Below are 17,534 nucleotides of genomic sequence, written 5' to 3'. Positions count from 1 at the left end.
AAATCTTTTAGGGGGTTTTCCGATATGGGATCGTTTTGGTGGTGGGGTCGGTCACTATAAAAAGTTTACCCACTACAGTTTTTGTCCCCGGGGCAATGGTGCAACGGTAGGACATCCAGGTTATAACCTAGGGACCCGCGGTTCGATCCCCAACTACGGCGTATTTGCAAGAATTTTCCTCCAAATGGGGAACGCAATCAAAGGATGCTGGGCATCTGGATTGACCACCGTATGCGCTTCCTGATTTACCCTGGTGGCCGGTGGGAAACTTCCGTGGGACCGGACCGACCACCCCCAGAGATGTGGCTACTGGGATTATCATTTTTTTTTGAAATGCACATAATTTGGCAACTTCAATTGAAACTTTAAGTCTTAATCGATTCTTCACAACTAACTCTTGAGACTGCCGATCCATATTCATATCTATATGCTGCAATGAATTCATCAAATCATGACATTTGCCAACAACCACCCTGTGCAAAGAGTTAGGTGTCTTTCCCACATGAGACAAAAAAGCACAATCATTTCCAGCATTTACTTTTTTCTAAGACTTGAATCCACCGATAACAAATGTACTTATCGAATCTGGGTTAGAAAAAAGGAAGCACGGAAGATAAAATGCTGCATTTTCTGTAGGAGAATATTCTAGCCAATCCTTAAATGATTCATACCAAGAAGTTAAAAACTTTCTACCTTTACCCTTGAATACAGGATGAGCAACTTGATAAGGACCAACTCTCAAATATAATCGTCGAATTTCATCTCTTTTTTCCATTGAATATTTCCATATCATTTGACGTTTACCAGGATCTCGTTCAATTTGAGAATCATCAAGTGATGCATTATCTACCCTCGGACACTTCTTTGGAGGAGAATCAGATTGATTAACTTGGTCATCTTGATTATTCAACAGTTCACCACATTTATCAGCAATCACCGTATTACCATCAACATGTGTAGAAGAATTAATATTTGTCTCCCCATTAAGATTTCTTTTTTTGAAATAAGAATCAATCTTTCTATTGCTCATCACGTCCCTATAAATTAAAAAATAATAAAAGTTTAATAAAATATTAGAGTAAAAATATCAACAAATTTTTATAATTTATCAAAAATAAAACTGAATACATAGATCATAGTAACACAAGTAACACTACTAAAGTTTAAAATAGATGAGGTCAACAGTCAACTGGTGGTATGGCCACAAAATGATGTTGAGTTAGAAGTTGATGGAATGTGGGTTGATAGTCACTTGCAAACCAATGAACCGCAGGCTACACCAGAGTTATAAATGACATATATGCTAGGCAATATATTATCAACACAACTCAAGTCACAGGCATATGATGTCCCACGATGCTGATACAGCACGATAGCAAATTGACATCTTGATTTGAGACTTTTGGGTTGCAGGGAAAATAATATTTTATCAATTATCAACAATAGCAAATAGTTGTGAATAATAAGGCAGGACTAGCAGTATTAATTCACCTACTACCAATTTCAAGCATGTTCAATAAAAGGATGAAAAGCCTCTGACGAATCATTTTCAGAAGAATAAAATATTTCATCCATCAGTTCAAGCTATGTTGAAGCAGGAAAGTAGAAATTATTTTACAGTAACTAAGAAACATAATTTTAAAGTTTATATGGTTGGCAACTCAAGTCAATCAGCAGAAAAGAAAAGAAACAGACAACAATTTATCAAAACAGACCAGATAAATAATAAATTGACAGTGGCGCAGGCGCTGGCAACTCCTTCCGGTCTTCCGGATCTCGCTGCGACGCTGCTAGAGCCACCCCCACGCTACGATCCGAGTCCCTTTTCCGGCGGCGGCGAAGACCAATCTCCCACTACTCAACTCCGGTCTCCGGCGCTCCTCAGTTTCAGAATCGCGTCGGCCGTCGACAACTCCACCTTGCAGCGTCAGCGGCTAATGAAGAGCAGAGAACACAGCGAAGGCGAAAGGTCGGGGGGCAGGCGTGTGAAGGAAATCATAGGAGAATATTCCTTAACAGATCGGGTCTGATTTGAAGCCCATTAAGCCTTATAACCCATTATATTACTCCCTCTCGGTATTTTACACAGGGGTCAGGGGGGCGACCGCCCCCAGGCGCCCCCCTGTAGCTCCGTCACTGTTTATAGCAGTTACTGGATAACTCCTATACGTTAATAGCTATTTAGTAGTTTCTACAATGGCATTGGATGAAGGATATTTTTGAGATAAAATTATGAGAGGATACTCATTTGATTTTTTTTTTTTTTTTAAAAGAACTCTTTTGATGATTTATAAAATTTGGAATACTGTTCTGATTTTTAATTTATAATAAAATAATACTTTATTATATTTTATATTAAATATATTTTTATTTTAATATTATTATAGTGGTTACTGTGTGTTGCTATAAGGTATATAGTTACTATAGTACATGTAGTGCTATAGAATAGTTAGTTATCATAACGTGTAAAAAAAATTAATTTAATAAAAATAATTTTATATTAAAAATTCTATTATTTTTAAAAAATTATTTCAATTTTTTAAAAATTATTTCAATTTTATTAAAGTTATTTCAATTTTATTTAAATTATTTTAATATGATAACATTATTTGTCATAAAAAATCGTAGTAGTTATTAATTAGTTAGATTGTTGTAATGAGCAATTTTGATAAGTTAATAAACAAATTGATATGAAATTATTTTATATAAATATTTTTTAATTAAGTTTAATTTATTTATTTTATATATTATATCGGTTATTTTTAGATCTATTATTATATATTATAATAATTATTTTATAGTCGCTAGCTATAATAGTATTAAAATAAATGTAGTTATTATATGTTATAATAGTTATTTCATGTTTACTATAATAGTATTAAAATAAAGATATCGGTATATTTGATATGAAAAAAAGTAGTTTGATAATTTTTTTTTTTGAAAAAAATACTTTAGACCTCTTTTGTTTAATTTTGCCCAGTATCTTCTAATATTTTAATAAATATCAAGTTATCATGCATAACTTTAATTATATGATTATGGATATAAAATATAATCTAATATTATTTGAGTCAATTTATTTATTTAGAGAGAATATAACGTAACTAATTTAATATTTACTATATTATTTTTAATTTAAATTATTTTTATAATAAATTAACTTAAATTAATAATATTAATGATCATAATATTACAAAATAAATATAATTTATTTAGAATTTTTTAAAATTTAAAATAAATTTATATATTTTAATAAAATAAATTTTTAATAATTATTTTAATAAAATAAATTTTTAATAATTATTTTAATAAAATAATTAATAAATATAATTTATTAATTTTATGTTTTTAAAATTTAAAATAAATTTATATAATTTTAATAAAATAATTTATTAAAAGAATTATTTTAATAAAATAATTCATTACATTAATAAATATAATTTATTAATTTTATTTTTTAAAATTTAAAATAAATTATCTTTTTTAAATTTATAAATATTTAAATTAAAATTTATTGGATTAATTAATTTATAGTACATTTCAATTAATTCAGTTTTAAAATTAAAAGATAATCATGGAAAAAAATTTTAAAAATTATAAAAAATCTTAGACTATCAAAGTAATCGCATTTCAAATTTATAACTCGTTTGCTGATGTGGTAATGATGTTGTATTATCTGAGAATTGATCATAACCTAAATCAAATAAGGTTATCGTTAATAAACTTGAATAGATAACCAAACAACCTAACAGCTAACACAACTACACATGAGGACATGAGAGATGACATCGATATGAAACATGGTGTATTTTTAAAATACAACTAGATTTTGGGGCATTATGAAATTAACTCTAATAATAAGGTGAATGCTGATTAGGATTAGTAAAAAGTATCAGAAATTTCATTTTGCCACAAAAGAGTTGTTTTCTTTTACATTTTCACAAAAGACTATTTCTTTCCAAACATTGTGAAACCACATCATTGTCACCGTTGGCCTTTGTCTCAATTCTTGGCAGGATGTGAAGTCAAAAGCGTAAATATGTGATTGTGCGAAGATTGAAGAGTAAATTGCATTTTTTTTTTATTTTTTAGTGGCTAATTAAATCGTTTAATAGATAAATTATACTATGTTTTATTAGATATTCACTTTAAACAGATTAATCCTAAGGTGGGAACAAATTCTTCTATTGAATCATAACATATTGGATAAAATAAAAAAAGGCTCTCTTAATTAATTGCTAAAAGTTATTTTTTTTAAAAAAAATATCTTTAATTCTTTATTCATGATTAACCATGAATAATGTATAATAGCTACAAAATAGTTCTACTATAATATATTAAAATACTTTATACTTAATTAAATTAAAAATATTTTTAAAATCATATTTATATAAAAACTCTTTAATAATTTAATCAAAATTATTATAGTAATTACTAAATAGTTATTTAAATAATTTAAGTGGTTTTTTATTAGCTACTATATAATTTTAAAATAATTTAGGCTAAGTTAAAATGATTTTAATAAATTTGAATTTTATATCAAGTTAATAAATATATTTTTAATATAAAAGGGCAAAAAAATTAATATGTTGTAGTAAATTATTAAGGATAAAAATCAAAAGGGTATCTTTCTATTGAAAGCATATTTTTTTTAATTTAAATTCAAAATTCTAAAATAACATTCCGCTCTATTTTTATTCTCAAAAATATAATATAATTTAATAAATATTGATTAGCGATGAAATATTTACATTGTAATAATTATAATTATAATTATTATAATATAATAATATAATATCAATTGATTAAAAGTAGAACAGTAATAATGGTTCATAAACTATTATAATATAGTATATATAATGTATTAATCAAAATTGATCATATTTACAGTGGTAATAGTTATGAATCATCACACTAATAACACTTAAAATAAAAATAGTTTGAGTAGTAAAAATAAAATGAAAAGGAGTATTTTTTTATCCAATTATTAATTAGTCACTAAAATAAAAATATCTTTGATATAAAAAATTGATAATCCCAGTTAGTCTCATGGACTCAATCTCTGGAATGATCGATCCGGTCCCACGGAAATTTTCCACCGGCCACCAGGGGTAAATCGGGAAGCGCACGCAGCGGTCAACCCAAACGTCCAGCAGTCTTTGATTACGATCCTCATTTGAAAGAAAATTCCTACAAATATATCGTAGTTGGGGATCGAATCACGGGTACTTGAATCACAACCTGGATGTCCTAACGCGACACCATGGTCCTGGGGACAAAAATAAAAAAATATATAGTTAAGTGTGTTTTGACTTAATACATCATTTTTATAATTTTAATAATTTGGGGGGGCGCTCTTTAAATTTTTGCTGTAATATATTTCTTTGCTTTGCCGTGGTGCGCCGCCCTTCTCGAGTGTTGTAAATCTCCATCGGGTCTTTACCGCTCGTCCACGACTCTGGGAGATCCGGCGATGGCATCGCTTGCCAAGAAGGCCTCTGAGTTGGTGGAGATATTGGACCTCAAGATCCACCCCGAGGGAGGCTTCTACACCGAGACCTTCAGGGACTTCTCCGTCACCCTCTCCAAATCGCTGCTGCCCCCTCAATGTGAGCTTTTCTTCAATCTCCCCTTTTCTCTTACATGATTGGAGTCATTTCTTCGCTTCTATGCTCTTCCATGTTAATCATTTCCATTGCACTCGGGAATCCCAGTGTTTTTTTTTCCCGTCTTTTTTTTCGTGCTACATCTTGTGGAAGTTGTCAAGTGCTAAAAGCTATCCTTTTGATTTTGTTTTCGTTTGACGGTTCTCTTGTTTGTATCAGTTAATTTTCTGTTCTGTTGTCTCTGTTTTCGGGCTTCAGCGGTAGATGTAAGCACTCCACAAAGCCATATGATTTACTGTCGTCACAAGAATAGTGCTTTGCTTATCAGCTGTTTTCCTCGTTCTTTCTTGTTTATTAAGAACGTTTGTATGACGAGGTTCAGTAGTCTTTTCTCAATTTCTCCTGCTTTCTTGATACAGAGCCTGTTGCTATTTCTGAGTTATCAGCTCTCTAAGATTAGAATTCCTGCAAAAAAAATTTGTTTTTGAAGGGTTTTTATACTTGAATAACAAATATGTAAGTTATTTTGTTTGAATAACACACACGCATTTTTTTATATTCGAAGAACAATTATCAGCTCTCTATTGCTTTCTTCTGTTTTCTAAAAATGCCGTATGATGGGGTTCTATAGCTTTCCTCAATTGTTCGTGTTTTCTTGGTGTAGGACTTGTTGCTATATCTGAATTACCAGCTCTCTAAATTTAGAATTGCAGCAGAATTTTTTCTTTGATTTTTAAAAAAATATATTTGTGGGATAAATATGTGTAGTCTTTTATGAAAACAAGTGCTCTTTTCTCTGTTATAAAACTGTTGCAAATGCTCTTGAGCACAAATGCTGTCCTATGTATTTCATAAGACAAAAGAGAGGTTCAAATTACGTGAGCTTATCTCAGTTTTCCAACCATAAAGCTCTGCCAAGTGCGAACATTAACAAAAATTTGGGAAAGGTGCTGAAGGTGGAACTGGAACTAACATGCATACCTAATTGCTTGGAAAACTAAGTTAAGGTACAAATAGGACCCCCTTAGGGTAGAATTTTAAGCTGAGAAGTAAGATCTAGAAAATTGGAGTTCTTTTAACAGGGGTATTTTCCTTAGACAGTATCCTCTACCTCAGTATATTACTATTATTATTATTTTATTTGCATTTACACTTTACATTTACACTCTTCAGGACAGGATGGCTATAGTTGAGCTTTCTATTCTATATACAATTTGGTCCTCAATAATCTCTTCAAGCTGCTTCAAAAATCTTGTAAATTCTTCAAATATGGTCAATTCTTGGACCTCTCAAAAATTTAGTGAGAAAATATGCTGGTTGGTCATTTGAACTAATGCTAGGTGTGATGATTTCCTTGCAACACAACTTTTCCTAGATGAAATGACAATTAATCTCATTACATCCTATCCTTATGAAAGTTGGGATTAGAAGCAATATGCATATAGCTTGATTATCACAATATAATTTCACAACACACTAAGAACATTGCTTAGCTCAATAATTAGCTATTTGAGCTAGATAAACTCTCATGTAGCAAGAGTCATAGCTCTATACTTACCTCTGCACTCTACTCAGCCATAGTTGCCTCCAAGAAGAATACAAATATCTTGATGTGTGCCTTCCATTTGTGGATGAGCTTTTCCAATTTGCATATATATGCTCCACAAGCATGGCTATGGTCAAGGTATAGAGGATCCTTACCTGAAGCATTTTTAAGATATCGTAAAATTCTTAAGGATCCTTCAAAATGGTAATGGTTATGACATGGAGCTTTAAGGAAAACTATGAAAAATGCACTTGTCAAATTGAATAAAATGTCTCTACTAGGAGACAAAAGATGAATAAAGCAGTTGCACCCAAACATGCATGGTAGTAATTAAATGACATCACGAGGGAAAAAATTATAAAGGGAATTTGACAACATTTTATTAGGTGGCATGTAGTGAAATTACATTATTCCATAACTTAAGCAAAACTATCATATAAAGAAATAGTATATGTGTTCTCATAATTATAGGTTTATTTTTCCTCTTATAAACAATGATGAGGACTTGACAATAGATTAAGAATACCCTAAGTAGAGAAAGCTTTGAATGGTATAAAAAAAAATATTCCTTGGCATTAGCATTTGTCAGGACTTTAATATAACTCCAAATTGAATTCTAATTTTAGCATAGAAGAAAAAGAAAATAGAAAAGAGGTAATAACATTTTTTTTCCTAATAAGTCATGTCATTCTGAAGTCATTGATAAAGCTAACAAAGATAAAAACCAAGATTCCAACAGCAACAACTTGGAGTCTAAATATCATAATAAAATATTGAAAAGGTGTACAAGGACATTTGTGGATATTAGGAGGAAATGAAAATCGAATATGTTCGTCAAATAACGAAGCTCACATTTAAGATTATGAAGATTAGATAACAAGGGACTTTCTTTTAAACTACAGAAGCTAGACTATGGATCTGAAGTGGAAAGGGATCAACTACTAGAGCTTATGAATGCGCAGTCAAAATCAAATGATATAATCCTTCCTATCTTCCAAATACTCTTCTAGTCAACAAATCCAAAATAGAAACAGAACCAATAGGAAAAGTCACTAAACAATTGAGCAACATGGTAAGTTTGCTATCAGAAAATAAATCCATAAAAAATTTAGGTATATAGAAAAACTTTCTAAAGAAAGGGATAACAAAGTATAGGTATAACTTGACCAACACCTTGCACAAATTAGTCAACCATCTGTTAGAGAAGCATGAATAGATTGCAATATGGTCTTAAGATCAAAAAAGGAAGATATTACCAAATATTTGCTCAAAAGCTCCTCAATCTAGAATGCAAATGCAAATGGTCTGGTCATTTGCCATGCCAGCAATAGTTACCTCCGTAAATAACCAAGGATGATATATTTTGTGAAGTCTACCACTTGAAAAAACATTGATACTCACTGATACATTAATGTTGAACCTAGTAGTGAAGGGCTTCCTACCAAGAATCCCATCATGAAAAAATATCCTTAGCTGAACCCATATTTAAAATCCAGATTAAAAATCTGCTCAATATTTAAAATGAGACCAAAATTGATTCTGGATCCATATTTAAAATCCAGATTAAAAATTTGCACTCTATTTAAAACAAGAACAAAACTGATTCTGGACCTTGTGTTGGGAACAGTCTGCTCTATACCAAGAACTTGGTTGTAGTGGCACTAAAATCTGTCATACGATGCTCAAAGAATAGATTGGGAAACCAAATCTGCTTGAAGTGAAGAAGATTAGGAAAAGTTCAGTCTGTCAGAAGCCACCTAAGAGAACCCACAAATTTTCTACTCGTGAAGAAGAATTACCCCACCAGGTTGATGGATGGAAGTAGCGATAGAATAGTACAAAGGAGTTAGAAGAGAAGCATTTGGAGAAGAAGACATGTCGGCTTGCTTGGTGCACCATGGAAACACCATAGGTGCAAGGAGCAGTTTCAGCAGCAGGAATGAAAAAAATTACAGATCTGGAAGATGAGGACGAACTGACTCTTTAGTAGATCAAATTGCAGATTTAGGAGAATAGAACAGGTTTCTGCAAATCTGGAGAACAAAATTTTCAAAATATTGAAATTACTGTTATCATGTGAAGCCAATGGCATTGTGGATGCAATGGAGGGATGCATTATCAAATTGGCTAGTGTTGAGATCCTCAGGAGATGTCTAGGCTTTAGCTGTGGAAGGGAATCGGCGAAGTAGCTATGATCTTGGCTTTGATGCTCATCCTGTTGGTATCCCAGTCCAACTGACAGAATGTGTGTGTGTGTGTGAGTGAGAGAGAGAGAGAGAGAGAGAGAGAGAGGAATTGCAACTAGAAATCACATGAAGAGCTCATTGATCACATTCTTCTCACTCTAATACCATGTTGTAATGTAATGGGTAAATTATTAATTTTTTTTCTAGATAGTTATCATCAACCTTGATTTATATTAGTGTTATTTTTCTTTTTTACATTTACACTTTCAAATTTGGTACATTTACCAATTTGATCCTCAACATTACTGTTGAATGATATTTGCATTTTTGCCATTGATGAAATACCTATTAATTAAAACATTTGCCTGTTAAGTAAAATTAAATGCGTTATGTTCCTTTCTCAGTTATATTGATCATTATTCTTTTAGAATTTGTTTTATTGTCGACAATGAGGATAGTGGCATACTGCACTTCCATTTTGAGCTAAATATTGGGCTTGCTTTTGTTTGAATTGTCTGTTTATGCATCGCACTTTGATTGCCATCTGTTGAAAAAAATTTTGAGATAAAAAGTTCAGCATCCTGCTTATACATAGTTGTCAAATAGTTAGATATTGACTGAATTGCTGCATTACTATTATTAGCTGACTGTTTTTTTTCTGGCATTCTCCATCTCCGATGACAATCTTACAGCAACCTGTTCTTAGTCCAAAAAAGTGTGTTTATCTTTACAATCAATTTAAAATAGTTATTAGTTTCTGCAGTTCTGAGATTGACAGCAAAACTTGGTAAACTTAAGGTTCTACACAAACTAGACTGATTGCTTATGCTTATAATAGCACCACCTTTTTTTTTGTTATTTTCTTTCTACTAATTAGCTTCTAATTGCGTTTTCTGCAGACAAGGTTGATCGACCTGTGAGTACTTCGATTTATTTCTTGCTTCCAGCAGGGAGTGTCTCACATCTCCACCGCATCCCTTGTGCTGAAACCTGGCATTTCTACTCTGGAGAACCTCTCACAGTTAGTGATCTAAATGCTTCAATTTCTCTCTTCCAAAAGAACTTGAATATGCTACATGGCTCAAACCTACCATTAAAACTTATCTTCTACATGTTTATCGATCAGGTCTTCGAGCTACACGATGATGGGCAGATCGAACTCACAGTACTTGGCTCGGACCTAGATGCTGGTCACCGCCCCCAGTACACCGTGCCACCACATGTCTGGTTTGGTTCGTTCCCTACACTGGATGTCTCCTCGTTTGCCACGGACGGCAGTCTCCTTGTCAGGGGCTCGACAAGAGATCCCGAGCTGCATTATTCTCTGGTGGGTTGCACATGTGCCCCAGCCTTCCAGTTCGATGACTTTGAAATAGCCAAGCTCTCAGATGTCAAAGCTCTTGCGCCCCAAGCGCAACCATTTTTTGACTACCTCCTTATCCCTGATAAGGAAGCCTAATTCGATTAGGTGGATATGTGAGATTTATTTCTTTCCTTGCACTCTGCCACAATATCATTGGGAACTATCAAGCTATGCTGTGTTTTATCACAAGGTAATTGATGATTTTGCCTTGGGGACTTTGCTTGTTGTAACTGATGTTTGTTGTCTCAACTCATGGTGGAACCGACCACGCACTTCATTCAATTACTTTTACGATGACTCCATGTGCAAAGTTATTCAACCTCTATCCTTTTGAGTTTTGAATGCTGAAGTAAGTTCGCCTTTTTTAAAGCAGCCAGCCTCCTCTTTTCGAATAGGATTTCTACGAAGAGGCCTTCGACGACGACGACGTTCACTTTGTAGAGTTCTTTGGTAGTCAAGACCACCACCAAAAAGTGAAGGCCTACCTAGAAGAAAGAAAACAGGCGAAGTTGGTGACAAAAACAACAACAGTAGTACATAAAATTATTAGCTGCCCTGCTGCCTTCCCACTCAGCCGACGGGGTGGAGAGGGAGGTTTCATGGTCCAATCCATCGCTTTCGGTTGTGGTAAACGGTGGCTGAAGTAGTAATGAATAATGAATAATGAATGGCGTACGTGGTGTGGCCTGCGAGCTCACTGCGGAGTGTCCATTGCATTGGGTGGGGTGAGCTCGCTTTAGGCTTCAGCAAAGAAAACGACCTGCAACCGCAAGCAATCAACACTGCCACCTTAACCTTAATTAATTGCGTCTACTTTACTTTTCTGATAAATCAAAATAGTACCAGTCGATTAAACTCATCAAATCTCATCCAAAACCTTCAAAAGATTTTCTTTTTCAATATTGTCAAAACCTATCAAAAATTAACGGTGTATTTGATTCAATATTATCATGTATGATCTTGACTATGATTATGTGATTATCAAGTAATCACATAATTTATCAAATTATAGGGAATACAATATAACTTTGATTCAATCTTAGATTAAAATTTTATTTGTTTGGAGATTTTAATATATAATTTAGTGTGGAAAATAATATCAATCATCGGTTAACTAATAAAATATATAATAATAATAATAATATTATTATTAATGGTGATATATATAAATAAATATATAAATTTGGATAATATTTTTAAAAAATTTATTATTTTAAAATTTTTTTGAGATATTTTTATTGAGCTGATCTATTTAGTTTATCTTTAACTATATCTAGGGCTTGATTGATTTAATTAACTAAAATTTTAATTAAAAAATTAAATTAAAAAACTAATTAAAAAATTTGCGTCCCTATCCTCAAGCCTGCCCGTTGCTCGTCGCCCGTCACCTGCTAGTAATAGTCCTAGAGTCAATTACGTGATGATTGACTAGGGACTTTTGTATCATATTATATAATTAATAAAGGCAAGAGTTTTTGGTTATTATACTTACTTTATGTTTGTGCCAAATAACTAAGTATAATAATGTCCTTGGGTAGTTAGTTCTAATCTACATCATATCGATTGTTTGAGTCGATAGTGAGATGATGTAGAGAATACTACTCTTAATCATTCCTAGTCATGTATTAATATTCAGGGACGATATTAATGCGTTGAGACTAGCATGTAGGTCAACTGGATGCCTTGATCGCACAAGTCATGGATATGGGATATCGAGTTGACACATGAGTATACATTAGAGAATATATATTGAATTTGTAGGATCGAATAAATGCTAGAGGGGGGTGAATAACGCTATCTTTTAGCGATTTTTCCCTGATTTTGAAAACTTGTCAACCGTGCTCGTTCATAAAACAAAGTAATATGCAGCGGAAATAGTAAGAGCAGAAATTAAGACAAGCACACAGAAAGACAACTTTGTTTTTACTTGGTTCATAGCCAAAGACTGCTACTCCAAGGCTTAGGATCTTTAATCGTTTACGATGGACAATCCACTATTGAACTCTTTTCCTTCCGGAAAAGAGTTGTAACGATTACAAAAAGCCAATACGATAAAAACTTTATCTTAATTAAACAATACAAAAATTAAATCGTTATCAAGCCCGGAGTTGAAGAAGAAGCTCTTTTCGACGCGACTCCAGCGTTACGACGGTTGCTCGGGTGTTCCTTCTTGCTCAGGGTGTCGTCGGCTCACTCTTGAATAGCTTGAATTGATATTACGAACCCTCTGTTCGACGTGCTTTTATAAGGCCTTCCAGTCGCCTGGATTCTCCTTCCAGACAACTCCACGTAGACCGCCAATTCGCCATCTTCGCAATTGACAGCTTTCCAGTTGGTTGGATTCCCCTTCCAGTCGACTCTGTTAGGATCAGTTGAATAGCTAGAGGGGGGTGAATAGCGTTTCTCGATTTTTCTTGATCTTTCTCTGCACAGAGATTAGCGGAAGCAAAAATATAAAAGAGAAAGAAAGAGATCAACGCTAACCCGGTTTATTTTACTTGGTATCCACCTCCGCAGAGGTGACTAATCCAAGGATCCACACGCACGCACACACCCGATGCACTATGAATCTTTTCCTTCTCGAAAACCTCGAAGGCATAGACCAAATTTATTTTGTTTAGATCGTTGACAAAATATGTCGACCCAAAGGAAGACATATTGCGTAATTGATTAAGGTTGATGTAAGTTATGGACTAATATATAATTCATATAAAGTGTCGAATTATGTGTATAATAGGTCGGCCCAAAAGAAGACTCATTATGTAGTTAACTAAAGTTTGAATTTTAAAGAGTATTGCTGACAAATTATATTTTAGTCTAAAGAGTAAAATACAATATTGTATTTGGTATCTTATAAAAAGCTCATTTAGATGCTTTATTTGTATGTTTTATTATCTATACTTAATATATATATTCTTGCCATTAATTAAATTATGAGCCTACATTATTTTTCCTCTTTTATTATTTTAGTGCAATCAGTAACTCCTAGTCTTAATAACATCCCCACTCTAACTAATTCTAATTTTTCTTAATGGAAAGAGTATGTTATCGTAGTCTTGGGCTGTATAGATTTGGACTATGCATTGAGACATGATTGCTCTGCACTCCTAACTAGTGCTAGCAGAAGATTGGCTGACACGGTCGTGCTCGGTGGCACGGGAGCCGGGGGGGGGGGGGGGGGGGGGGGGGGGGGGGGGGGGCGTGTCGAGTTTTAAACTCTTATCAAATCGAACACCAAATTTTCTCTTGAACGTTTGGTTCACCTTAAGCCAATACTATTATAACAATTTTGACCCAAATTATTACATCTTATAACAATTTTTTTTTAAAAATAGCATAATATTTTAATAGTTTTGCCTTAGATTGATCAAAATTATAATAATTTTGATCAAAATTATATACATTGTAATAATGTTGATAAAAATTATAGCAATTTTAATCAATTTAAAACTATTATAATCAATGATGAAATAATTTTAACTAATGTTAAAACAATTTTAACCAACATTAAATAGTTTGGGTCAAATTGCTACAATACAATAGGTTTGGCTACATGTGGTATAATAATTTTGATCAACTTCCTCTATATTGTAGTAATTTTGGCCATATTTATTATAAATTATGACAATTATGATAAAACTGCTATAATCTATAATATTTTAAATCAAAGTTGTTATAACATTATTATAAATATTTTTTATCAAGGAGGAGTAATTTTAATTAATTTAAAATAATTTTAACTAATATTAAAACAATTTGGACTAAAGTAGTTTTAGTCATATTACTATAATTTGCAATAATTTTAATCAAAATTATCATGATGTTTTTGATTAAATTACTTCATATTTTAAATTTTTGATTAAAATTATTATAAATTGTAGTAATTTTTATCAAAATTATTACACATTATAACATTTTTTATCAAAATTATTTAACATTATCAGAATAATTTTTACTGACTTCAAGACCAATATTTAGGTATTTGTAGTCAAATTTAACTAAAATTATTATAAATTAAAACGATTTTTATAAAACTGCTATCAAATTAATAATTTTGATCTAACAATGAATAATTAAATCGGAATAGTTTTAACTAATATTAAAATAGTTTGATAAAGTTATTATAATGTGAGACCAATTTTAATTAATTAAAACAATTTAAATGAAGTTAAAAATAATTTTAATTAATATTAACTTAGTTTTAACTAACTTTATAGGTTTTGACCATGGAAGCAATATTTTTTACCAAAATTATCCTCGTAATAATAATTTTAATTAAAATTATTATGCATTAGAATAATATGCTAAAATTAAGAAATTTTTGGAATGAAAATAGGTTTGAATGCCCTTTAAATTTTTACTCTTCAGTCAAAGATGGAATCCGTCTCCCTAACGGCTCCACACGTTCAATCCTACGATCATCTAGAGAGAAGTAAATCGAAAAATTAGAGTTGACCACGATGGAAGCGGACATTACCTCGACCTCATCGAGATTCGACCCTTATCTACTTCAATAAATCTGTCCCGTCGTAACCAACTCAACTATGTCCTAGGACCTTTAAATTTGTACTCATATTATATCCCAACAACATTTTTATTTTAGCATTTTTGAAATTTCAAAAAAATAATTTTAAGAAATGATAAACTTCAGGGGCCAAAATAATATTTTTCCAAAGAGTTGGAAAAATGGTGGGGTCCTTTTTGTCCCTTATATTGCGGAAGACAGAGACCTGCAAGTGTCTCTTCTCGCTTGCTCTTTTCCATGGCAAATCGACAAGCATGTTCCGTGCTGATGCATGCTGTTGACGCTCGACGGACGAGAAACACCATGCCCTCTGCCATCGACAAGTTTGATCGACTCCGTCGGATCGTGCAGCTGAAGCAAGTGATGCGGCGGTGGCGGGCGCTCAGCCTCCGCCGCTGGCCCTCCATCCCCGGCGGCGCTGGCGGAGGAGGAGGAGGAGGATCCGTAGCCGTGTACGTTGGTCCCGATCGGCGCAGGTTCTCGGTGCCGGCGCGGTTCCTCAACCTCCCCGTCTTCGCCGCGCTGCTCGAGAGGGCGGAGGAGGAGTACGGCTTCCAGCCGGCAGGCGGCCTCGCGATCCCCTGCGACCCGGTATTCTTCTGCTGGGTCCTCGACGCGCTCGGCCGCGACAAGGCCCGCTTCGCCAAGCTCGGCCTCGACGCTTTCCTCGCCCTTTTCGCCGCCGGCGACGCCGCTTCGGCCTGCAGGGGCGCTGCCACCTCCGATGCCCTCTCGCCATTGCTCCCAAAAACTAGGGCTTGATCGGTGATTCCCTCTTTCCCTTCGTACGATTCCATTTCCTTGTACACACAGCGAAACTGCTAAAAAGATGGCGGAAGAAACGATGCGCGGAGTGGAAGATCCATCCACGAGATCCTTAACAGAGTGATTCAAGCGGAATACGAGTCCCTTTTTGAGTAAAACCTCCCCTTCTTCTTCCTCGTTAAAAATTAAGTTTTTACTGCTGGTTTATAAGTCAATTTCTAAATGGATGCTTTCTTCAAGATCGTTGTTTTCTCTCCGAATCATCTGCAGTATTTGTCCATTGTGCTTTCTGTAAAAGATCCTTTTTTGACTTGTTCTTCATGCTCTACGATTACAACATCTCCTGATCTCCAAGATCGGTGGTTGCTTGTCCATTCAGCACCGTAATTCAAGCGACTCCATCGCTTCGATTACCAGTGACGTGAATTGAAAGAAGTATAGGCGCAGATTTGAAAGGCGAGTCAATGGTGAGTTGATGGTCCCCTTGATCACCTTGTCTTCATTCCTTTTTTGTCAGTAACATCCTGTCCCAGTTTCAGATTCTCGGGGTTCCTGTCGCGCCCATTGAAAATTGAAATAAACATTTCTGATTTCTCAACATAGAAATAGAATGATGATGATGCAGAGGAAGATCAAACAAAGAAGTCTTTCTTATATTTACACAAGTTGACACACAGCTGGTACGCCATTTGTTTGGATTCGCCGCCGAGCTCTCGTGCACGCAGAAGAGGAGCCAACGGCCACTACGAAGAGGGTTGGGAACAAACGAAAGCAGGGCGCCCGACTGCCTCCGAGAAGAGGCTTGGTGACCACCGTGTCGCTCGCCTACCATGCGCAGCAGATCCGAGCAGTTGGGGGTCTTCCCTACCACTATCAAGCGGAGCAACGGCAGCTCTTCGAACAGACTGATCGTACCTTTTTGCTCTGTTTCAATTAATAAGATCGAACAGAGCTCTCTGCTATAGTCCCTTGCTCGTCCTCACCACCGTTGTCACCGTCTTTCTTGTTTTGCTGCCTGAACCCGACAGTTTCTCCTCCATCGACCGACCACTCGCCGGATTCCGGCCGTGGCACGACGTAGAGTCTCTGCACGTCGTACGGACTCTGGGTTTCATCCTTGTTGACCTTGCGCCTGTAGAAGAAGAAAATCTCTCCCTTTTCCTTCACATGATTTAGTTGAGAGTCCAAAGGAAGAACGATTTATAATCACTTGATACGTAGTTGTAGTAGCTGCAGCAGCAAGAGCGCGACCTGGATCTTCACCTTCGGCTCAGGCCTGAGTTTCTCCTCTGTTCCTTGCCCCATCGTTGCTCACTGGACCTCTTGCTTTCTTGATGGACTACTAATGGGAGGAGGTGAGATTTATAGGTGTTGGAAGCGTGTGGATGCGGTCTCGGGGAGCTTGAACTCTCACCCACGTCATTCCGCCGTCGGCGGAGATCGTGGCTGTTGCAAGGTCGGACCGGATGGAGGTGACAAGTTCTCTCCATCCAGCAACCTGGTCCCGGATCCACCCTTGATGTGGTAAGTTTTGCTCGGCCCG

At 34.6% G+C, this 17,534-nt stretch overlaps 2 protein-coding genes across 2 annotated transcripts; both read left to right on the top strand.

Annotated features, from left to right (window-relative positions):
* Positions 1–5,409: 5,409 nt before the first annotated feature.
* Positions 5,410–10,969, top strand: LOC141815512 (uncharacterized). Its single transcript, XM_074703457.1, has 3 exons — positions 5,410–5,609; positions 10,238–10,359; positions 10,465–10,969. Exons 1-3 carry the CDS (start codon positions 5,474–5,476, stop codon positions 10,795–10,797), a joined length of 591 nt encoding a protein of 196 aa, XP_074559558.1. The 5' UTR covers positions 5,410–5,473; the 3' UTR covers positions 10,798–10,969.
* A 4,502-nt stretch (positions 10,970–15,471) lies between these two features.
* Positions 15,472–16,253, top strand: LOC141815631 (protein SMALL AUXIN UP-REGULATED RNA 12-like). Its single transcript, XM_074703580.1, has one exon. The coding sequence runs from the start codon at positions 15,494–15,496 to the stop codon at positions 15,986–15,988; it is 495 nt and encodes a 164-aa protein (XP_074559681.1). The 5' UTR covers positions 15,472–15,493; the 3' UTR covers positions 15,989–16,253.
* Positions 16,254–17,534: the final 1,281 nt, after the last annotated feature.

Source organism: Curcuma longa, chromosome 21 (genome assembly GCF_044706935.1).
Source record: "Curcuma longa cultivar G26 ecotype Majalengka, Jawa Barat chromosome 21, ITB_CL_G26_1.1, whole genome shotgun sequence".
NCBI classification, from domain to species: Eukaryota; Viridiplantae; Streptophyta; class Magnoliopsida; order Zingiberales; family Zingiberaceae; genus Curcuma; species Curcuma longa.
Note: the sequence above shows the minus strand (reverse complement) of the source record. Positions and strands in the feature narration are given on the sequence as shown.